Raw genomic sequence first — 24,886 nt, 5'->3', positions numbered from 1 at the left:
CAGCGCGGGGTCAGGCACGGAACTCCTGCGCGATCCGTCTCCGGTTCTGCAGAGTTGTGCTCAGCCTTCAGCTCCCGGCGCCTCCTGCCCGCGCCTGCTGCTCGGCTGTGCTCATGTCCCGTGGTTGGACTTCCAGCGCTAAAGAAGCTCAGTCTAATCTTACTTCCTGTTGTCAGACCGAGACATGGACTCTTTTGTTTCCCCCGCTCCAGTGACCAGTTGTCTGTCATTGCTGTAGGTTTACTTCTGCTTGTGTCGGGCAGCTTTCCCCTTCATCTTTCCCTGTGTTTTTATCCATTCTCTCTATATATCCTTTACACCACTGCATCTACTCAACATAATTGTGCCTCTCTGTTGGACGTGTGGTTTGTCTGTGCCCACTTTCTGTGCCTGGTCTGGCCCTGCTCGTTGGTGGAGACACAGACAGCTCCGTGCCGTGATGCGTCACTGCGGTGCCTCTCCTGTCCCACACTGAGCCCTGTTTGGAGTGCCTGTGGCTCTGTGGCTGGCTGACACAGGCTGGGTGAGCACTGGCTGCTGAGGGAGATAGCCCTGCTCTTCCTCTGCTTTCTGGCCGTGTGTTCTCACCTCCTCTTTGTGTCAGCTTTAGCAATCGTGTGGTTCTGGGATGTGGAGGAAGTTGGAGAAGAAGAGTTGGATGACTTACCCTTGGCAGAAGTTGGAGTTCCTGTTCTTCCCTCCTTTGCTCCTGTCTCTGCTGCCAGTTCGTCACTGGCTGCTTCTGCCACGGGTTTTTCTGATGACTGCGACATGTATTGTTGGATCCTTCAGTGAGCTGAGTGTCCTGGCAGAAGAGACCGGATGGTTCTCTGCCTGGTTTGTGAGTTGAGTCAGCACTGGAAGGGGTGTAAAACTTACTGAAGGTTAGTAAGGAGGAGAGAGAGGAAGCTTTGCTGCCAGAAGCAAGGCTAGATGAAGGCAGTGGGAGCAAGACCTCCCCTGGGGCAACAGAGAACTTTTACATTGGCTTAGCTGTTCCTCCAAACTTTGCCCTTGAGCTGGACATCTTTGCTGCTGTCTGTGCTTTCTGGCACAGCTGTGTTTAATGTGGGTCTATCCCATTTGGTAACGATGCTGTCTTAGATTGACTTAGTTTAACCACAGAACTATACCATTAAAGTTAATTTTAGAATTACAGATAACTTCTGAACTATTAAATACTCCTGAGAACCGAGAAACTGACTAAAATTTGCAATCAGAAATGTGCTGCTGTTCCTTCAAGTTAAGGCACAGACTTGTTCACTTGAACTCAGTTTATATTGTTCTCCTTTTGCCCCTCTTGATTACTTTCCTTCAAGGAAAGAAACTGGGGAAAACCCTTTGTCAGAGTCTCCTAGTAGATCATGGTCTTTCTCCCAGTCTTTGATACTACTACCTTGGAAGAAATTGCAGAAAACCTTATGCTCAACAAAACATCCTTCCAGCCTTTAGCTGATAGGAAGTGGTTAAAATTGCAAAGCAAGAATCCTGCAGCATTTCTCAGAAAAGTTAGTATCTTCCATTATTAGTCATTAGTATTTGCTGTTACAGTCTTGGTCATTCTTAGTGTTCTTATGAATGACCCAACCCAAACACTAGAAACCCTCTGAGTGATGGTCACTGCTGTGGTTTCCTTAAGGGATGGCAGAGACACTAATGCAGAGCAAGGTCATGACAAAGCCCTATGCTCTTGCAGGGGGTAGCATGGACACAAAACACCTTCTTGTGCTGTGTTCCTTGTAGCAAAGCAGAGCTGCAGCTTTCTCCTGACCTTGTTGAGCAGGTGGGTGTAGCCCCTGTACTCCCCATCAGTATACCTGTCAGAGCAGTTAAATAAACCAGTTGGGAGGCACATAGTGCACGGAAATGTCACAGGTTGCTTTCTTATGGCCATGGAGAGAACGGGGAGGGCATGGGTGAGTCAGAGCTCCTGAGTCACCAAATCCCTGTTTTCATGGGGAACTGTTTAAATCTTTCAAAGCGTGCTACTGCAGACAGCTTCAGACACATGGCTTTCCTGCTTACCTGTTTCTCAGGAAGTTGATCTCTTGGCTTTGAGGTTTAATTGGGCCTCGAATCATAGAAACAAAGGTGTGTTTCCATGCTTAGAATGCCAATGGAGGGAGCCTGGTTGTGGCTGTGGAGTTGCTGATGTGTGATTGGGTAATGCCTATAAAGGTTCACGTCACCAGTGTGGTGGGTTATTTCATGGTAAGGCATGCTCTTTTTTTTTAAACCCAGTAGATGATAAAGAAATCTTTGAATCATAAAACCTGAAGCAATAATGGCTTATTGCATCACTAGATTTGCAAACTTGTAACATACCGAATCAGTTTGGGTTTGAGAACTTGATGTTTAGAAACTGATTTTGAAAGCAGCGTAACAGGCTGGGAGTTCAGGCCCTTTTGCAAATAAATGTGTAGTCATGTTTATTTCTAAACCTGCTTTGAAAATAATCTTGCTGAAATCACGTGCTTTTCTGTCACGATCCCCTCTCCTAAAATATGAACAGACCAAAGATCTAGCAAGGAAATGCGTTTGCAGTTCTACAGTGTGTCAATGACTTCCCATCCAATGAAGAAGTTGCTTGGGGAGTGGCGTTGGAGCAGTCCTTGAGTAGTAAGAACTGAGCTGTGCTGGCAAGTTCTGTGTATATAATCAGGAATTCCTGGAGTAGCTTTTTGATATGCAAATAACATTGTGAAATAATTCTTTCTCCTTTAAACAATGAGAGTCTAAGTTTCAGAGTTTAATGGAACGGCCTTTAACACTGCTGTTTCATTTTCATTTTTTCACCTTGTAACTAAAGAACATTTTCTCTCAATGGGTGAGTTGTGCACCGTGGCAACCACGTGAGTCACTCTGAAGCTAAATTGTTAGAAAGGAGAAGTAATTTTAAGTGATGTGGAAACACATCTGCTGTAAATAGCAGTTAACAATCTTGATAAATAACAAATAATAGGTAAAGCAAAATTCAGTTGATTGCAATGTGTGCAGTTGTAGAAGTCTACAAAAACCTTTGGTCCATTCCAGTCTTTAAAAATGCATCTGTAGAAAGCTGTGTGTTTTGAGATAATTTCTTTGGCCTTGTCTCATTGTTGCTGAACTTTAAATGGTTTTTGTATGTAAATTTCTATTTGCTTCCGGAGAGCTCAGCTGCAGAACAGATGATGGGTGAGTGAGGCAGATGAAAGACTGTAAATGAAGCTGTTGCCAATTACCATTCTTATTTGTGGCAGTTTCTGGGTAGAACTGGTGGTTACAGTGTAGTCCCTTCAAAGGGACTCATCTTTAGTCTGAGCGTTGCTGGGGTAGGCAGGGCTGTGGTGTAAGAACCACTGGCTTGTCGCTGGGGTTCCCTGGTATGTGCTGGTTTTCTTCTGTGGTTTTGATTCTGGTCTGTCTAAATGGACTAGCTGAGGTGCACCTCAGGTCTGTGTGTGGGATGAGGCTGAACAGGGCACTCGTGCCACTTTCACTTTCTAGATTTATAATGTTGGCTTTTTTCTCTCTTTGATACTATATAACCAAAGGTTAGTCACTAAGCATTGGGTTCCCAGGTAACAGGCAGCGTTTTGTCACTTAAAATCTGAATAATGTAAGAAAGTGACTTATTCAACCTGTTTGGAATAGGTCATGTTCAGTAGTCAGAGTAATAATCCTGAGTGCCTAACCCATATACTTTGGTCTGCATGTTATTTTCTGAAGAAAACGTGGAAATGGCAGCAAAGTTGTCCCTTTAGTGTTGAGTTCCAGTGGGAATGGTGCACAGGACAGCTTTGCTTCCCAACCTGCTGGTTTCCTGCTGCAAGTGGCAGCAAAGTCCTGGTGTTTGGGGTGGGTTTGTAGCACAGCTGCTCTGGGTGGTTACAGCTCCACTGAAATCTCCGAGGCTGCTCCTGGGCATAAACTCAGCCACACTGCAAGTGTGAAAAGGTATGTGACCAAGCACAAAGTCAGTTTTGCTCAGACTTACCTAACTGGTTTGGAATAGATTTCCAAAGAAGTGTTTTGTCTGGGCCTTCTGCCCTTGGTGTTCAGGACTGAAAAGCAAGTTTGTAACTTATTGGCAGGGCAGGGTGGAAAGTATTGCAGGAGAATAGAAAAAAAGGTACAGTAAGTCAAAAGAGAAATCTGCCAGACATTTGCTTGTGAGTTTGTATTTAGCATTTTTCATACTTGTCTGGTTGTTCCGTTGTAAGTTCCAGTTTGTGGCTGTAAGAACAGAACTTTTTGTAGCTGAAGTGAGTGACATGGAACACAGCCTCAGCAGGATGCTCGTGGTGGTACATGTGGACAGCATCCCTGTCCACACTGCCAGGACTAATTCAAGATTTCTGATGCTTTGCCATCGTGGGCATTGCAGTGACTGTGCTGTTCCTCTTGGGCTCTACGCACCAATTTATTAATGTTTAAATTTCTGACTGCATCTTTTAAATGTACATTAAGAAAATCATTGACCTAAAGAAAGGGAGTTGCATTAGAACATCGTGTGCGACGTTAGAGCGTTTTCTTCTAGGGAAGTCAGTCAAGAGTAAAGAAGGCTCACTGAAGATCCCTCTCAAATACATCTCTGCAAAATCTCTCACACTGAAATCTTTTAAATCTGGAAAGATTTTAATTGTAAATTGTGACAGTCCTTCCTAATGGAGATTAGAGAAATGTGCCCTGAAATGTCTTCATTTGGTTTGTGGGCCTAAATTTCTTAAATAATAATAGAAGTTATTGTCACAGTTGTGAGTTACAAAGCATAGGGTGGTGGTTCTGTTTGTTTGATTGCAAATTACATCAAGTAACAGCAAACTGGAGAATCTTAACTTTACCTCAAAGTGTTAATAGGAACTTAAAATGTTAGTTTCCTTGGGTTTTCTTTTCTGCATTTTTATCTGGGGAAAAAAACCCCCACACTGAGAAGGGAACTCACAGTGGAAGTAGTAGCAAAATCTGCAAGTTATCATACCGTTGCTGTAGCACAGCGGCAGGATAGTTGCTAAAGTACTGATGTTAATTAAGCCTGTGCAAGTGATCTCTAATGAGCACTTGCAGAATTAGAAGGACAGCTTATTTGTGTGTGTGTGAGCACTGGAGCTGTAATTACACAAGCTCTTACAGTCATTCAAGTTTTAAATATAGATTTGAAGAGGTTTGGTTCTCTAGCCTGGAGTGCCTCATTTATGTTGGCTAAGCACATCTCGTGTAATTACGTTAAGAACGGAAGTTATGAGGATGATAGTTTTACATTTGGGGGGGATAGCCATGTTAAAATCTCTGGAAAGCAGGATTGGTAAATAGAATATTCATGAGGAAGGAGACAACTATAGAATAGAAATCTGTGTCTTGGGCTAGGTGGGCTTTGGGTGGCTTTGTTTGCCTGTATACATCTGTGAAGTTGTTGGCCTCTCAACAGCAAATGTGCTGATTTCAGCTATGTCAGCAGCATCCTGTGATCTTTTTTCAGGCTTAGCTTCTTGACAGCCTTGTACCGAGAACCACATTATTTAGTCAGCATTTTTCCTGTTCTTACTTTGTGCAGTGAAGAATGTGACTTAGATTATTGGTAACTTTTTACTACAGAAAACTGTTCTAAAAACTCCCCAAAGCAAACTCCGTCCTGATAACCTGTTTTGGGAGAAAAAGGAAAGGAAAATACCTCATTTTCATTGACTACAGAAACATTCCTACTGAAATTACTGTTGACAGTGCCAAGAATCCTTTGCCTTGCTCTTGATGCAGGCCTTGCTGGCTGAATCAAGTAGTTTAGTGTCTCAAAGAGATGGAGATGAAAATGCAGAAGTGTCATGTTTACATGGGCAGGAAATAGAAGAATGAATTCTGAGTAATTTAGTTACCTTGTTTGGTTGGGGATTTTTTTTGCCTCTCACTTGTGCATGCAGAATTCAGTTTAAGAACATACGTAGAAGTTTAAACTGTGTGAATGCATTTGTGATCTCTTTGAGCTGATACTGTGCTGTTTGTTAGAGATGGAGATGTTTCTGTGAGTTCAGGTGAGGATTTAGGAGCCCTGCTTTTTCCTACTGGCAAATTTGTGAGAAGAGTGACTAAAGCTGAAGTAGCTGTCTGCAATGCAAGTCCTTGAGGAAATGCAGAGTAGTGTGTGGACTGTAATATTAATACATGCAGGGGTGTTCCACTTCTCTGTGTTGCAATGTGAATCCAGGACTTGTTGCCACTCCTTCCTATGACAGAAAGATTAGATCAGGAACATGAGAAATAGTGGATATTATCATTATGACCATAAACGAAACCATTTCAAGCAGTCCAGTAGACTAAAAAATTGTTTCACCTTCCTGATAATCTCTTCAAGAGAATCCTAGCATGTGTGACAGGATAATGACTTCATGGTTAACACTTGCTTTGTGAGTATTAAAAGTGGCCAAGCCTCAGCCTGGGGGTAAATCAGTTGTGTTGTTTTGATGCACTGCAAAGAACTCAGCCTATGTGAAGGAGAAATCTAATTTGTGGGATAATGTCCTGTATACAATTTCAAACTGACAAGACAAGGATAAACCAAGAAAATAACTTATTACAAAATAGTTCCTTCAAGTGTTTTATGAATGAGAGGAGGCTTGAACAGGGAAAGCCCCTGTCAGATGGCTGGAAAACTCACTCATGTGGCATGACTCTTGCTGTGAATCAGATTTCTGTTGGGTGTTCTAGCACTCCCAGCATTCAGGCACAATACTCTTGAATTTTCAGAGTTCGTATGTCAGTAATCATGAGGATCTAAATAGTTGTGTTGTGGTTTTGGACGAGAGTCTGACAGTAGTCACTGCACACACACGAACTACCTTTTCCATTTCGTGCCTTTGTGATCTGCCTTCAGTAAGAGCTGTTAAAGGAAGATCTCTGCTGACAATTTTGTATGAATAAACACAAGGCAGAGCTAGTGAGAGTTTGCATGATGTGATTTGAAACTTCTAAACTCCCGAAATAGTTTTGTATTTTAAGCTGGATATAATACAAAGAGAAAATGGAGAAGCCTTGTGTAGTGAAATGTATTCTATGTAGTAAACCTTAAAAAAACAAGTCCTATGCAAGACAATTTCAGATTTCCATCTTTGTGTGTGCCAGATGTTAATTTAAGTAGGAACACATGGAAATCAAACACACAACATTTCTGTGCATTTTAAATCCCGTTCTCTTCAATTATTACTGATCTTGTAGTTATTTTTAAAAGTATGCGTAACTTACGTAATGCTGCAGATCACATAGCAGATTTTTGTGTGCTGGTACATGGAATGACACCTTGTAGAAGGAAATTGGAATTGAATTCAGTCCTTTGGTACAAAGAAAAAGCGTGTTGTATTGAGTGTCAGACTCCTGCCCATGAATGTTACCCCTTCCACCTGTCAGAAAAGAAGTGTGGAATTTGAGCTGGGAGATGGGGTTTGCTTTTCTGTTCTGTGGACTTTACCCAGAGAGGCCCTGAGCCTCTTCTGTCCCCATCGGTGGTCTGAGCAGTGCACCCTTGGCTGTGTGAGTCTGTGTGGAAGTCTGTCCCAGGCTCCAGTTCCCCAGGGACTCCCTTGCTGCTAGGGCTGCTGGTCAGTGGGCAGCAATGGGTGTCTGAATGTTGCTAATTGGTTAGATCCAAAGGTGCTGCTAGTGTGTGGGGTTTGTTGGTTTGTTTTGTTTGGAGTACTTTGTGAAAGTAATCAGACTTGGCATTTGCCTGGATTCTTGTGGTGAACTTTAATGTAAGGAACATGTGGTTGTTACAGTATCATTGGTTTTATATCACATGCTCTTGCTAATATACTTGAGGTTTAAGACAACACAAATAAGACTCAGGTGGGTGAAGAAGGAAAATAATGTAGGCTGAGCAGTGTGGGGCCTTGTGATCTTAACCGACATAAGCAAAAGGCACTATAAAGACTCACTGCCCCACTGGAAATGCAGGTTATATCTTGTCTTTCCTAGACTTGTACCATTCCTGTAAGTTGGAGTTCCTGTCTGTATGAAGTGTTCAGTAAATAATGACATAGGCCCTTTCTTAACTTCCTTAAACAGGAAAGGAAGAGTTCATCTCATCTGCTGTGCAGCCATCCCTCCTCTTAAGGCAGATCTTAGGCTTAGGCTCCTTACAACTATTAATCTTCGTTAAGATTTGATCCCAAATGCCTCTTGACTTGTTTTAGCCATCTGTGTCAGGATAAAGTGTACTGCACCCTGAAGATCATGTGTTTCCACTCTGTCTTTCCAAAGGTGCTTTAGATGGCTAACTGGGTATCTCTGCTCAGATACAGGATTGGATCAGGTGAGGCACACTGCAGCTGTAGGACCTTTGCATTGGCTTTGCCAGACAGGACTGTTACGGAGGGTAAAAACTGTGCAGGATGACTGAGGAATCTGATGTTACATTGAGGATGCAGCTTCTGGCTGAATTTGTGTGCTGCTAAATTGGAGTCTGTTTAGAAAAACTACACACATGTACATACCCTCTCTATGGGATTATTCTCCAGAAGGATCTACAGGATTATTCTCCAGAAAAATCTCCAGTTTGTGGAGAGTGATTTTAAAAGTTCTTCATTTAACTTCCTGGAGTGCTTTCTTGTGTCAAGTGTCAGATTTTTGAAGAACATATCTGCCTGTTTATTCTATCCTGCTTTATTTATCCCCAAAAGAATGTTGAAAACATGACCAAGGGGCGTGTTAAATGTGCCTACTATTGCAAAATATAAACTATATTGTAAGTCTCAATCTTGGAAGATTTTGTTTGAAAGTATTTGCAGTTGATTTAAGATGAAAAACTTTTAGTATGTAAGGAATAAAGCATATGTAAGCTTCTGTTTGTTTGGAAAACAGCTTACCTGTGATTAGCTTTGGTAGATGAATGAAATCCCAGGGTCTTTAAAATCTCTTGATGACTAAAAGTAGTGGGAGAAAAGATACTAAATGTACCCACAGAACATTTAAACCCTTTCCAGGGCTGTGGGTGTACCATATGCATTTTGTAGTTTTTATATTATGAAGTTCCAAATGCTTATTTTTCTGATAGATGATCCATTATCGTTTGAGAAGGATGCAGAGGAAAGGACACTGGCCTTTCCAAAAGTGGAAGTCTGGAAAACACCAATACACTGTATTTCTGTGTTCTCCTACTCTAATGCTTTTGCATTCTCTTGGTTTCAGATTGGATTCGTTTGGCTGCCTGTTCAGTGCAAAGGCATGAAGGGCAAACAAACTGCTTTTTGCAGTGTGAGGGGACAACAACACTACTAATTTAACATGTAAAATGCACTTATGGTAACAGAGTAAATACATGTAAGTGTATTCACCTAATAGCTAAACAAAAAATTCAAGGTCAGAATTTGTCTATTATAACAAAGCTGCAAACTCCAGTGTGACTGTCACAGTGTTCTGCTCTTGTGAAAGTATATTACCAGAATATCCACCTACTGAAATGGACAAAAAGGGTAAATACTTGCTGAGGACTCAGTCTTCATAGCAAAAGTTAGACTTTCCTCTGTTTTGGTAAAGAAAATCCATCTGCTATAACTGGAATTATAGATAACTCCTGGTCCTTAGCACCTCTGAAACACAGCAAGGTCTCGTTGCAAAGCCTTTCCCAGCTTAGGGTGAGTTGGACACAGCCACTAACTCTGTGACTAACACAACTCTCTAACAGCGATGTAAGGTATAAGTTAGCAGTTAAGGAAATTTCAGAAAGAAAGGGACAGATATTACCTTATTTTTCTGAAATCAATGCAAACGCAAGATTCGTGTTAAGATTATATTTATGGTTTTGCTAATTATGCAGTTCTCTGATCTCCAGTTGCCTCTAATTTATGAGAGGTTTTCTGTGCAGATGGTTAAGTCTTGCTGTATCAGTTCTGAGCATATTGATCCTGAGAGTCCTGTACTGGGGGAATCCTGCAGTGTTTACTCTCTCTGCACTGGCTGCAGTTGATCTACATAAGGAGTATCTTTCCAAGTCAGGGATTAGTGTTGTCACTCTTCTTCAGTTTGTTACTACTTACAGCTTTTAAAGCAAAGCTGACTGGTAACTCCAGATCTTGAGGTTAATAGGGTGTAGTCTTTAGATCTTCTATCTCGTATCATTTGCAGTTGATGGTTATATTTATGCTTCCACTTCCTGACCTTACTGCATATTTGAGTTTTCACATGTTGAAATCCTTCATTCCATCTGCTGCCTCTGTGTTCAAGATCCTGGGTAGCTGATGAGATCTAAAAAACTAAAGCAACACCATAAGTTTCTTGTGCTTGTTTCTGCTGCCCTTTTTTTTTGTTGCAATGTCTTGATACTTTCTTACCTGATAGTAAGGCCGCTTGTAAAGCTTTAACTCATTCTTGGATGTTGGAGTCACTAGTCAAAGTTGTGCAAGACATGTGACCACGAGAGCTTCACAAACAAGATGTTGATTACACTGCAAGTTGTCAAGAATGCAACATCTTGTCTGAAGTTTTTGTGGTCACCATTATGTCACCCTCTTGTTAACAGCTGTCTCAGGATGAGCAAAAGGTTGAAAGATAAGTAACTCCTGCCTCTCACACTCTGTATGGAAGAAAAGGGTTGCTAATTTCCTGCTCAGGCTTGCTCTCAGGCTCTCCTGGGGTTAAAAAGCTTAAGAGAAAAATACTAAACAAAGCTAGTAGGAACAGGACACTGTTAGGTATGTCTGGCAATTTGCTGCAGAAGAGTAACAAGAGAAAAAGCTTGAGAATTCAGAGCCAGCAGTAGCACGGAAGTCCCTACAGGCTGTGTGAGATGTCAAATGCTGGTGCAAGTTTATTGGTGATCAGTTTGACTTCCAGCCACGTATATTAAGGGCAATAGAACTTGCTCCTTTTTGAAGACTGATTTATTTATAATGTTCATTATCTTTCGAGCCACATGTAGTCTAGCAGTAAGGAACAAGTCAAATGAAGTGTGTGTCTTGAAAGGATTTATCCTGTTTCTTTATTAAATCAAAGATCACATAAATTACTGGGGAGGAACTAAGCTTCATAGGTGAAGACAACCGTAAGAAGTGGTACCTACAAGCAGAACTTTGCTTTAGTGATTCTATGAATTCAGTCAATACCTTTGCTTGATTTCATTTGGTTATTTTATGAGAGGAGAAGTCTGACTTGGGAGGAATAGAAGAGTGGCCCTTCTAATACTGACAGCTTGATTCTTGTTTCTTTTCTCTGGGGAAATTTGAAATGCAGATAGTGCTTGCTATGGACCTGACAACTTGGCTCATTCATCAGCATGATAATCTTCAGTTCAGGAAATGCATTTCCATATTTCGATCCACCTGGCTCATAGAAAATTTCTAGGATTTTGGGGTGGGGGTTCACATTTCTGATTAAGAGCCCTGCTGTTCATGTAGGGCACGTAGAGTCTTTTCCAAGCTATTGATAGAATGTTTTGTGGCAATGACTGAAGAATAAATAATGTGGGGAGTACCAGCATGAATGAGGAATTTTATCTTAGCATGTCAGGGAGCATTCCTCATCTGTTCCTCAGTGTGGAGGGACTCTGTGCCAGCAGGGAAAAATCTCCACAGTGCCAAACCAGTACTTCAATGGGCTCTATGACAGGCTGCAACAGTGTTCTTTCTTCAGACCACATTAATGGTTATGACACATCTCATAAGTTGTAAAACACTTCTTGTATCTAGCCATGCTGTTATCCAAAGTTATTAGGCCTTATTGTTCCGTGTATGGCTTCTTTGTCCCTCAATATGTCATGTTTCTTTTTTAGACTGCAGTTGCCTGATGCCATTATACATGTACCAAATGCATTCCTTGTTAGCATGCTGGTTAAGATGCCTTTAGATACCTTTTTATATCTCAGTGCAGATGCAGGAAATAAAACGAGTTACGCAGTGATGGGAGGGGGCAGTTGATGTGCTGGAGGTCTGCCATTCAGCAGGGCCTCAGCAAAGCAGAGGAGAGCACTGGTGGAAAGCTCCTGAAGTTCAACCAAGACAAATGTGAAGACAAGTTTGGAAAGTAACAACCCTGTGCAGCTGCGCTGCGAGACAGGGACCTTTGCAGCCTGGTGAACAGCAAATGCACTGTTAGTCACCAGTGAAAATTGGCAGTGCACAGTGGCATAGCCATGGTGGGGGGTGTGTCTGTTCCCCCAGCCTGATGTTACCCTCAGCAGTTTGTGGATGTTTCTAAACTAATCTGTAAGTAGTTGTTTAGTATCTGAGGTGTGATACCAAGGGGCAGCTGGTATGTGTGTGAAGAGAGAGAGAGCAGACCAAATAGGTGAGCAAGTTTAGTATCATCTGTGGTATAACTGCATTTTAATTTGACTACATCTTGTAGTCTGTCCTCTGATTAATGTCTCTGTCACCTGATAGGCTCTGACATAGAGACATTCCTATAAATTATCAGGTCCATATTCTTATCTTGCACTTAGTTGTCTCCTCCTATTTCCAGTTTTTCACATTCAGTAGTACTTTTATTTTTCAAGCTGTCTTTCAGGTGTAGTGGATGTTGGCTGAAAGGACATGTCACCTGCAGCAAAGTTCAAGTCGTGCATCAAGGAGCAGTTCTGCATAGAGTATGTGCCAGTAAGAGTGTTGTGTTTCCAAGATTTGGGCACAAGACTGTAGCAGCAATGCTATTGAAATGGCAGTGGTAAAAACCTGTCATTCCCATTTCATGAGTCCAATCACTTGAATGTGTTCAGAAGTCCCAGACTGAATAGAAGTTGATTTCATGTATTTGTTCCTGTTCTTCTGAAAGTGTATTCAAAAGGTGAACCGAAGATTTAGGCTTCAAACTTTCCTTAATTAAAATAAATACCCAAACTGTGGGAAAATACTTTATTACTGGGCTTTTTTATTCTGAATAATTTTTATTTATTTAATATATTTTTTATAGTGGCATGTGTTAATTCCAGTAGCACACAGCACACCACGGTCGCGGTGTGCTTGGTGTTATGGTCAGCAGTGTGTGGTGGTTGAGTCCAAACTAACGTGTTCTTAGCAACTGTCAGCAGCTTGTGAGCTGAGAATGACCCTTTTCCTTTTTTAGAGGAGAGTTTAGCCATCATCATTCTGTTTGTTTCCTGGGGTTTTTGAAGTACCTTAACCTGGAAGAAAGTCTTTGACTGGTCACTCAAAGGAAGTGCCATGATGGGCATCAGAGCGTCCTTTGTGTATGCTGGGCTGGGTGACTGGTGACATTATCCTCATTTAAAAAGGCTGCTAAGTCAGGTCTTGAGTTTTCTTCCATCATCTATATTCCTCCTGCACTGCAGCTGGGCAGGAAGCTCTATCTAGCAAACTGAACTGTGTTTTGGGGGGATGGTGGTGGAGGAGAGGAGTCACAGCAGAGGAAAAACACATTCCTGAGAGTCCTCATTACAGAGCATGAAGATTTTGGGAGACTGCTCATTTATAAAAGTTGTCCTCCACCCTTAAGCAGCTGTTCTGGTTTTGTGCATTGCAATGTTTTAACATCTTGGGAAGCCACAGATGTTTGATTCATATACTGAGGCAGATTTGATCCTTATTCCTAATGCCAGAACCTTCTGGCTGAAATTACTGTGACGCAAACTTTGCTCCCAGCTCCAGCCTCACTTAGGAGCAACAGTTTTGTTCCATGTCAGGTCTGGCACTTGGTCCTCAGATGTTTCACCACCACTTCCCGTGTTTATAGGTGGAGACTGTCTTGGCTGTGGACATGACATTCACTCGGAATTGTGACAGTTTGCTGTGAGCTTTATTCCGTGTTTCAGAGAGAAATGCACCTTTGTGTTCCATGGCTTCGAAAAGTATTAAACAAGGATAGCATTAATGTAGCACAGTTCAGATCAGTTGTTTTTCATGTGTTGCTAACCCAGTATGAAAACAACTTGTGACTAGATGGTACTTAATTGAATATATATATATGTCAGTATTCTGATAGTCTGAGGACATCCTCTCCATTGTTTTTGTGCTTGTAATCCAGTATTGCACTAATACTGTGGATAAGTTTGCATGGCAATAACTTATACTAGAATTTTGGAGATGGAAACAGTGAAACTAGCCATTTCTATGCAAAGAAGCATGGAATTGAAATGGGATTTGGCTGGAGCCAAACAGCAGCTGTTTGATCCCTATCCATTGTAGGGCCCAGAGGTACCATCCCTCCATCACATGGAGGTGGTAGGAGATGTCCCAGAGAACCAGCCTAGTGCCTCAGGCACCTGTGGCATTTCAAAGATGATTTTCGAGGAATCAGGTGGTAGAGGGGCTGTATCTCTCCCTGCTCCAGTGATCTCTCTGCTTTGCTTTGTTTTCTTGACCTGCCCCTCATGTTTTCAGTCTTTTGATGTTCTGTTGTTACTTTTCAGTTGAGTTTATCCTGTCTTAAAATTTTCCTCTTGGAATAGAGCTTTAATTACTGAGCAGATGTTGTCTTCATTCCGCCTGCTCTTAACTGCCTTTATCTCTCTTCTTCATCTTGAATCGTAGACTTCTAGCTCATTAAGTCCTGTGGAGTTAGAACTCTTTGCAAGTTAAAGACACTGAAAAAAAATATTCTTATCAGATCTTGCTACAGTTCTGTAAACAAACTACTTAATCATGCTTTTATGTTAATGCCAAAGAAACAAATAAACAGTTGTTGCACTGTGATTATAAACAAACGAATACAAAATTGCAGTCTAAATATTGAAGTACTTTTCCTTCCTTTGGTTTTGGGGTTGGTTTTCTTCTCCTTAGTGCTCTCTGAAACATGATTTAACTACAGATTTAAATGGAAATGAATCGTTGATGGCAGAAAATAAAGTAAAAGAGAAATTGATGTTGCCTGAAATCCTTCATGGTCTGAGGCTAGAGAGGAGGAAGAAGCCAAAATGTAACTGCAGGAATGTGCTTAGTTATAAAACCTAGGATGTAACTGTGGGAATGTGTTTAGATACAAAAACTGGAATGCAACTGTGTGCAGTGAAATCTGCAAAAAGCTGGGAATGTCATGCTCAGTGCTTGAGATTGGCAGGCAATTGGCAATGTTTTTCAGATCTGTTCTTGGGGGAAAAAAATGCGTTTCCTGAGTTTGGGGCCTGATCCAGTCTTTTTTTTTTTTCTTTTTGGTGGATTTTTGTTTTTTAGTACTTGGCTTGTACTCATGTGAACTAGAATGGAATTAGCAAGAGACAGTAAAGTTGTGGTTCTGTGTACTCTCTCTCCTCAGTGGTAAAGCTTAAGAAACTCCTGCTACAAATCGTACTTCCCTGCCTGTATAACTTTTTCCAGGAAGTGTTTGTTGGTTTTTTTGTAGGACTGAAATGTGACGTGTCTGATCCAATTTTCCCAGAGAACTTCCTATTACTTTTTTTTTTTTCCCCAAGGCAGACTACTACTGGTAAACAGTGTGGCTTCATGAGCAGTTATGCTGGAATGACTGGAAGAATGGGCACCCTGTGATGGGAGCAAGGGCATTTGTTGCCAGAAATTAGTACATTCAGTCTCTCAGGACAATAGCCCAATGAAACAGCAATGGTCATGGGCTCTGAAAAAAGTGTCAAACATCCTCTGTCTTCTATTTTATCAGGTAGCAATAAGGAAGGAGGTGTCAAGGGAAACACAAATTTGAGTAAATGAAGTTACACTTTAGCAGTGCTCTATGAAAGCAACTTTTATACTGGCAAGTGAAATTTGTCTCACCTGAAAGATTCAATCAGTCTAGACTAGAGCTAAATGATACAAGTGCCATCCCAACTTGTGCAAGTCAGTTGGCACATGGCAAATGCTGTATTTTTGCATCATCTCATTGCAAGGTCATCCATGAAATAGCTGCAGATTTGAGCCAGGAGAGTCACCAAAACTCAGATTACTTTAAAAATTTTGCTCAAACTTTTGGTTTCTTTCCTTAGTCAATTCTTTCAAACATACAGATTACTGGTTATAGGAGAATAAAGGAAACCTCTTTCAATGTGCCAAACATTAGGATTAATACAACTTGATCTCAAGTCTTTATCAGTAAACTTTATCAGTGATGTAGTTTCTCTTCTGCAATTCCTGTGGTTCTCTGAAATCTGTGCTGTTTTCTGGTTGAAGTTTAAGTGCAACTGTGATGGCAATAAGGGAGTTAAATGAACATGTCGCTGTCCCTTCCCCCCCAGTCCTAGAGTATTTCTGTGTAAAGATTTAAAGGAAATAATTTTTTACCCCTGCAGGGCAGCGTTAGAAGAAGTAGAAGGAGATGTGACAGAACTGGAACTGAAACTTGACAAGGTAAGCTTTTCAATTCAACTGTGCTTGTTCTTAAAAAAGATAAAAAGATGTGTTTAGGTTTTGTTTTAAAGTTCACAGCTGGGAAGTGGCTGTGGCCGACCGAGCACTCTGCTCTTGCAGAGGAAAAGGATCTGGGTCGGGAGGGAGCAGCGCCTCGGGGACTGAGCTGGAGGAACAGCAGCAAGAGGCAGTGTGAACTCATTTGGTCCCCAGCTGGGGGTTTGGGTTGTGCAATCCCCTCCTGACTCAGCCTCTCACACCCCTGAGTCTCAGCCCTGTGCTGGGAGCTGCTTGCAAACTGCCTCAGCTTTCACCTGAGATACAGCGCAGGGCTTGGCCATCTCTGTGTCGAGAGCTTGTTTTATGCCAGCTGCATGCTGAGGGACATCTGGCTACTCCTTCTTTGGGAGATTGAAAGTCCATCTTTGTTTTGGTAATCTGAGGCACAGACACAGCAGGCCAGGTATATATCTCCTTCACTTTTGTCTGGAGGACTTAACTACCGTAAAATTCATTCTGCTTTTTGTCATGCTTTGTGCATTTATATAAAAAATAGATATAGCATCTTCTCAGAGCCTTACAATACATTTGTTAATTTTCTCACCTTTGAAGGCTTTTGTTCTGTCTTTCTAGTATTTTGAGAGTGGTTTATTTTTGGTTTACTTCTGAAAAAAGCCTTCCTTGGTTTGTGTTCTATGCTAAATATTTAAAATTACTCTTTGCCTGTGTTTTCACATGGTAGGCAAATGTCATTTGTTCACTGCCTTGGCTGCTTTTTGAATACAAACTTTTGTTCCTGCAGCTGTGAGTTCCTACAGCAGGAACTAGTAGAAAGTTAGAGACAAAGTCGATGTCAAGTGTAGTGTTAAATCTGAAGAATTCTTGTTTACCTCTTGTAGTAATAAGTCCAGTTTTCTAACCACTTGCTCTTTCAAAATAAATTCAAGATAGTTAATGTTGGTTTGGTGTGAATTTTTGTGAAACTGATGGCTGTAAGACACATTTCTTTGTAGGGGTAATGAATCTGTTTTGATAGAACAAACTGTGTAAAGTTTTTAAAGGATCTGAAAAAAATCTGCCTAGGAAATTTGACTTTTCTACCAGTCTAAAAGTCATTTTTGGGGAAAAGAGTTTTCAAATTCCATAGGGGGCATCTTTCAGGGCCGTCTAGTACAACAGTTAAGTTGAAATCTAAGCTGCTTGTGTGAGCTGAGGTAACTGTGGCCTGAGGGTAATGATTTGTTCAGGCTTGGTTGGTAACACTTTGTGCTCACTTGTTCATACTAAACCAAGTCTTGTTGTCTCACAATTGTGACTTTGGGCTGCTCTGACTGCAGTTATCTCCTCTGGAAGAAAGGACACTGGGTTCAGGCTTGTGAACCGTAAGCCAAAGTGAAAGAAAAAGGGTCATGTTGGTAGTGATTTTTCTGTCTGTTGTTCAGGCAACTTGGCTGTTCATCAGAATGTGGGAGATCATGCTCAGCTTTCCTCTTTTTCTAAGAGGGCCTGAGACAACATAAATTACTGGCTAAATAAGGCAGGAAGAACACTTGGGTGGTTTCTTTGCCCCAGCATGGGATCAAGTACTTCTATGTTGCTTTTGTCTAATGTCCTTGAAAAACCTTTCAGAGATCAGTTCAATCTTCTCTTTTTATTCTCAGTTTGGTTTAGGATGGGAGAACTCAATTGTCATGTGCCTTTTCTCCAGAGAGCGTCTTGTCACTCTCACTAACCACTCCTGTCATTAATGGCTCTGTGCAAAAATGGTTCAGAAAGTGGGAAAACATCCATCAGAAGATACTGAGGTCCTTCCTATCAGACTGTGCTGACCTAAGCAGTGAGTGGTAGGGATGGAAACCCATCAGAGCAGTCTGTTATATGAGTGGAAACATGACTGATTTCACCTTCTGAGATGTAATCACCTCTCTTCAGCTGTGCTTTGTGCACGGAGCCTTTTGCTTCCCTGGGCCTGTATTCTGAGTGGCTCAAGATGAAACAAAGGGTGTGGGTTCCTTGTTTGTTTTGTGGTTTGGTCTTGGTTTTTTCCCCCCCCCTGGAAACCACCAACCCCTTATAATTTGCTTAGGTTTGAACCAGTTAAGTTTTAGTTGCTGTACATTCCCCCCCCCCCCCCCCCACCAGCACCCGCCTGCACTCTAGGTCCCACTCTCTTGACCTAGAGCAGTATTTTTATGGCTGTCACTGTACAGTAGGAAGCTTCTCATAGGATCTGGGGCTCTGTAAATTTAGAATTGAATTTAGGGATTCTATAGGTCATAGCTTGACAGCGCAGAATGTTCATGTTTATATGACGATGTAAAAACAAACCCCTTTCGCTTTCTCTGTTTTCCCCTCTTTAGCTGGTGAAGCTTTGTATTGCAATGATTGATACTGGGAAAGCATTTTGTGCAGCTAACAAGCAGTTCATGAATGGGATTCGAGACCTTGCACAATACTCCTCTAAAGATACTTTGGTTGAGGTAAGTTCTTCAAGGGGTAAAAATGGAGAGAAACACAACTTAAAAAGGGTAAAATGTAACAGTGGGCAGGAGAAGTAGTTGAAGTTTATACTGTTATTTGCCTTTTTGCTTCTTTTCCTTTGAGCTGTCTTTGAGTGAGGTTTTTTTGGCTGTGCTGACTGCAATTGTCTGTGCTGATGAGCTTCACCTTTAACCTGCAATGGCAGAGGACTTCCAAATTCCAGGAATTATGGGTTAGATTAGTGTGTGTACTGGTGATTACAACATGCTAAGCAGTTTTTGGAGTCAGAGGATTTAATATTTAAAAATATTAATAGTGTAATATCAAGTATTGTCAATTAATGTGTTAGTTTATGTGAACTTCCCACAGTGATTAGTCTATTGAATTTGAATTTTCCCTGCTTTGCTTCAGTTTGGTACTTTATGTACAGGTAGTTAGCAGTAACATTTTTGTTGCTTGTAGCTTTAAATAAGTTTACTTATTACTCCTGGCATAATAGTCTGATAATCATGCCATGAAAGAAATGAATTTCCAATGTAAACCTCTGAAGTGTTGCTTTTGTGCTGTATGTTTGGTAGGGCTTACTTATACCACTTTGATATTTCTCTTTACAGACCAGTTTGACAAAGTTCTCTGACACCTTACAGGAAATCACCAATTACCACAATGTGAGTATTTCTAGCTGAAATGAGGCACTGATAGCTCCTCTGCAGTTATATCTGATAATAATAGAATAATGCAAAAGCTTTTTTGTTGACAGTGTTTGCAAAGGCATGGTTTTAGTGGTATTAAATACCTCTCACTTTATACTTGTAAATATTTGATGCATGTTTTGTTTATGAAGTATTTATAAACATCCCTTTTTCTGCAGATTTTTATCTTGGCTTATTTTTCATTTGGAATTTATAGGCTTTGCTAAAACCTGGTGCTGTAAGACAGTAAATACTGGATAGTTCCATCTTTTAAAATCAAACTGATGTGTAGCAGTTACAAACTATAAACAGATTCCTTTGCTGGTCTGAAGTGATTATTACCTTTCCCCCCATCCTTTATAATGCACAAAATGAAGCACCTCTGATTTGCAGACACTTCTTTTTGGAAGTATGGCAGATTCAGACAAGTGTAGAGAAAGGAAAATGCTAAGATTTAAGACTAATAGCTGTTTTTAGCATATCAGAGTTCATCAGAAGGTTCAGTTTGCATGGATTGAAAAACTAATTTGTTTGGTTTCCTGTTAAGAGTTTAGTCTTGTATCCTGAAAGCCAAAGGGATGTGTTCATCCTTCTATTTTCTTCCTCTTCCTTTGGCCTGACTGCTTTTCATTGATTTCCCAACCAATTGCTGGAAACAAACTGAAGTGTCTCCAAAGTGCTGAAAATCTGCAGGGCACTTAAAATGTGGGGATTTTATAGCAGTAGGAGTTAAAAATTTAAGGAGATACAGAGAATGCAGTTGAAAATAAGTTTGTTAGCATGAACTTAGCTTTCAGATACTTATTAATTGGGTTTTTCAATGTATGCTTTTAGAAGGGAAACAAAGCAAAGCAGGTTCATGGTATTGAGTTGGATTTCCTTTCCATTATATGAAGTGTACATACCTACACCTAATCTAATGAAGACTGGAAAGAGGGGAGTAAATGAGCAGTGATTCTTTGGTAGAGAGAATCTGGTGCAAAGGTTCAAAGCAGCACTAGTGAGAGAAAATATTATTTTCGTGTCAGTGGTTTCTGCAGATTAGATGGAGCAGATGATTCCAGACTGTCCCTGTTTGACACTCTTCATCACACATCTTGCTGCTGTTACTCTCCTAACAGTGCTATGAGGTGTGCTCTTCTTGATACATCTGACTTATGTTCTTGCTGCTGCTATTCTGCATAACTGACTTGCATTGCTTGTTAAAATTTGGCACAGTACAACTCTCCCTCTAGGGCAGTTTGAAGGCAGAAATCAAAGAAGATTTCTTTGCAGACCCAAGTAGGACCAATCTGAAGTCTGCCCTGCTTTTTCTCCCTTCCATGCCCTTGCTGTGCTCAGGCCCAGTGAATTGAACAGTGGCTTGTCCCAAAAGGCACAGGCATGTGGTGAAGCACTTCACAGGGTTCTGGTGTAGTTTGCCAGATGTGTGATAGTCCTGCATTGCTTTTTGTGAATCTGCTTAGTTCAACAGGGCTTCCTGGCTCAGTGTGTCAGCTCTCTTGTTGACCAAGTTGGCAGGACAGCCATCGTGAGGGAGAAGCAGCTAGAGGAAGAAATAAAAGGAAGGATGGAAGGAAGGAGATGTTCCCACTGAGATAAGGATGACTGTCAGTTTTTTCATGAGGCTTTGTTACAAACAAGGCCACAAACCAGCCTAGTGCAGCATCTTCACTGATTCAGCAGTGGGGGAGTAGCTTTGACATCTTATGGCAAACAGTAACTTTCTTAGACTTGGAGTGTGTGAAAGTGTGTTGGAAAGGCTGTAAATCTAGTCAGATTGTGCTCTGGGCACTCTGTTCTTTTAGGGGAAAAGATGTGTATGTATTTTTCTGCCTAGCCTGTTTTTTCTCTTCATTGCTGTAAGCAGAATTCCAAGGCTCAGATTTCTGGGAGTCCTCTAATCATTTGAGTTTCCATCTGGTTATATTCTTTTGGTATGGATCTTGGTTGGTGCACTGCTCAGGCACTGGCAAGCTTAAATGTCAGCAGTGGGAGTAGTCCCAGCATGACATCCAGCTTGTCAAGAAGTTCTTTATCTGTTCTAGTTGTCTGTTTTTCTGGTTTCCCAAAGTGGGAATGCAAACAGGATCTTCCATGTGTAGATACAGGACAATTCTAGTTGGAAGCAGCCTCAGGAGATGTATTGTTCAACCTCCTGCCTAAAGCAGGGTCAGCTCTGAGGCTGGAGCAGGTTGCTTAGGCTTTTATCCCCTTTAGTCTTGAAAACCTCCATACATGGAGACTGGATGGAAGATACAGTACCAGTGTTAATAGGTGATTTAAACTCAGTCATGATTTCCTTCTTCCAGTGTCTCTAGGAAAGAGGAACAAGCTGCTTGGGGTTTTGCTGTCAGTACTCAGCATTGCATAGCTTTTCGTTTCCAAATTTTGTGAATAGAGAAACTGAGAACATTTAGACAAAACATTGACTTGAAACTCTGAGTTCTTGACTTATTCTTTCAATAAAACTATTTAATACTTCAAGATCTTTACCTTCTGGATGAGATTTTGTTCAGCTTGGCCAACTGCTGCTTCCTTATATGCTTGCACTTTTTTTTTCGTGATGGTGCCTGTTTTGTATCTGTAATGCATTACAGGAGGTGTAGAAGGATTGGAAATTAAGGCATCATTTGTGTTTGCACAACAAGAAGTGACAAAAGGATTTGTCCTGCAACCATTGACTTGCTCACTTCTGTCCTAAAAGTCTGAGGGCAGATGTGAAACTGAAGGAATGTGTTTTCATTCCCCAGTTAGAATTTCTGGGGAGAAAACACAAGTTGTCTAATATTCAGGTCTGCTTTGGCCATGAAGAACTAACAAATTGAAGCTTTACAGTTGGAATGAGCAGGTTGCATTCTGTGCCTGTCTCCCCCTCCCCAAATCATAGGAAATTAGGGAAGCATGGCTGAGAACACTTAATCTTAAAAGAAACCATGCAGATATTCTTCTGAGAAGTCCAGCAGTGGGTGTTTTTTTACAAATGATTTATGTAAAGGAGGTGGTACTAATTACTCATATATGTTTCACTTTCAGCATGAATTTCAGTCTGTGGGTTTTTGCCAGAAGTTAAGGGCATATTCTTTCATGGCTTCATTTGTCTTTTAGCTGATGATAATTTGTACAAGCCTAAGAACCAAAAAGGTTGTTGCTTAACATTCAAAGTTGTTTCTTCAAGAATATTACTGTACAATAAACATAATAAACTGGTTCTGTGCAAGTGGCATCTCTCATGGTCAGGGTGCCAGGAGCTCTTGTCCCTCCTTATAACCACATTCTTTAAGAAAAGACCTGCAAAAGGTGCTGGGTTTGTGCTGTTTTTCTTATTTTATTCCTTAGCTTTTCATTTCAAAACTACTGTGAAAGGTTTTATTTTTTGATGTTAGAGACTCATTGATTTAATAATAAATCTCATCTAATTCTGCATCATTGCTGTATGTCTAAACTCAGAAGGTATGAGTACCTAAGGTATTGACCTACATAACAATGCTTTCCTTTCAGATCCTGTTTGACCAAGCCCAAAGATCAATTAAAGCACAACTTCAGACTTTTGTTAAAGAGTAAGTTAGTTTTCACTTGTAATGGGAAAATTGTAGATAAAATAGAATTTAAAACCAGCTGGTTTGAGTGGGTTAGTGAAACCTCTTTCCTGTCAGTAGCCAGTCATAAATGGAGAAGTGTGTATTAAAGCTTGTCAAAAATCACCCCAAATCACTGAGGCTTTAGATCCAACTGAAATAGTACGAATTACTGATCTTAATTACATGTTGCAATTGTCTGAGCTTGGGGAAAAAGTACTTACCAATGGTTTTCCCCAGCAGCCATGTGATGTGTTTGTTTCAATTTTGTCCTTTCCTGGGAGAAGAAAGGCAAAAAACTTCTGATATAATTAATACATTTCCATTTGATCCAAGCATGTATTGAAGAACATGAAAGCAGAGAAACTATAGCAGTCATGAGCATCATCTGTCCAGTGTAGCTTTAAACATTTTTCCATGCTTTGGAATTCATTTGTTATCCGTATTTCCTTTTTCTTTAGAGATATTAGGAAATTTAAAGATGCGAAGAAACAGTTTGAAAAAGTGAGTGAGGAGAAGGAGAATGCTCTAGTGAAAAATGCCCAAGTTCAGAGAAATAAGCAACACGAAGTAGAGGAAGCAACAAATATTTTGACTGCAGCGCGGAAATGTTTTCGACACATAGCTCTGGATTATGTTCTTCAGGTAAGTGCAGCAGTAAAAGTTACTTTTCAAAACCATCTGTTACATGTAGTTAGAGATCTGTCCTTTAGTAGTTCATACTGTAAGCTTTGGCAAGCTGTGGAGATTCAGGGAGAAAGGGAGAGCTTTGTCTGCAAGCAAAAAATTTATGTTTTTAATAAAATTTTTAATAAAATGAATTCACCTGATGCATTATTATTGCTTAGTGCTTTGTTATTCAGTGCCCTTGCTGTGATGGCACAGTTTGATTTTCAAGTTGAACATGAATTTTGAAAAAAACAGTATCTGCCCGATACTTAGCTAAATGTTTCATGAGCTGGCTGTGCTGCAGTTCCTTTTATGTTTGAAGTGAAAACTGTAGCCTAGGAAATATAAATTGCCTGAATAGTTCTGATATAGGATGTTGACTACTGCAACAATTTGAGTTTTTTGCTTTGGGCTTTACTTACCAAATCCAACTTGTCTGGATGCCTTGGAGTTTGGCATCGTACCATATGGGAAGTCAAGAACCTAACTATCCTCTTGCTCTTTAGTGCAAATCTTCCCTAGGGTGTTAAGAGGAGTTCTTTGTCCCACTGCTTTCAGTCCTGGAATACAGTGATACATTTCCTTTTGATACTTAAAATTCATCTGTTTTATAGGTGCCCACAACTACAGCCAAACAGGGTTGTTGCAGCTCAGATGGTATGAGGGGTTGGGGGCTCCTGAATGGGTCTGAGGTTCTCCTGTGATAAAACATAGAACAACACTTCACAATTAAGCTGGGTTTATATCAGATATCATCTTGATTTGTGACAGTCCAGTCACTTACTTAAAGCTTCATTAGCAGTTCTGTAAATGGCATTATTGCCTCCCAAGTGAAGTGGAACTGATCAGCCCAGGCACGTGCACAGACAGGGTGGTCAGTGGGGAGCACTGAGCTCCTGCCTTCTGGATCCTAAGGACAAAGGCCATTTTGGTGTTTAGGAAGTTGTGTGAATTACATACCACTGGATTATCTGTGCTCACACTAAATGGTGTGGGGGGAACTGGCAGTTAGTAGCCTAGGCCAGTTCCTTGTGTGTGTGTGAACTGCAGATCATTTGCCTCTGGGAATTTGAATCCTCAAAATACGAGCAGTTTCTGGGGTAAAGATGCATTTAGAGTAACAGGGAAAAGTTTCAGCATCTCTTAATGTGGGCAAAAATGAATTCAGCTGTAGAAATTCTTTGTGCTTGGATGACACAAAAGCTGAAAGCCTGAAAATGCTGCAGCCCACGACTGGGACAGGGGCAGTCTCTGCTGG

At 40.9% G+C, this 24,886-nt stretch overlaps 1 protein-coding gene across 1 annotated transcript; it reads left to right on the top strand.

Annotated features, from left to right (window-relative positions):
* Positions 1 to 604: 604 nt before the first annotated feature.
* LOC103810326 (arf-GAP with coiled-coil, ANK repeat and PH domain-containing protein 2-like) lies at positions 605 to 23,604 on the top strand (the record flags this gene model as incomplete). The annotated part of the gene is made up of 6 exons (XM_009083226.1): positions 605 to 773; positions 16,151 to 16,208; positions 18,569 to 18,688; positions 19,304 to 19,357; positions 22,883 to 22,941; positions 23,421 to 23,604. Coding segments are annotated over 6 exons (644 nt in total), but the record flags the coding sequence as incomplete, so codon positions are not given.
* Positions 23,605 to 24,886: the final 1,282 nt, after the last annotated feature.

Source organism: Acanthisitta chloris, unplaced genomic scaffold (assembly GCF_000695815.1).
Source record: "Acanthisitta chloris isolate BGI_N310 unplaced genomic scaffold, ASM69581v1 scaffold46319, whole genome shotgun sequence".
In the NCBI taxonomy this organism is placed as follows: Eukaryota; Metazoa; Chordata; class Aves; order Passeriformes; family Acanthisittidae; genus Acanthisitta; species Acanthisitta chloris.
Note: the sequence above shows the minus strand (reverse complement) of the source record. Positions and strands in the feature narration are given on the sequence as shown.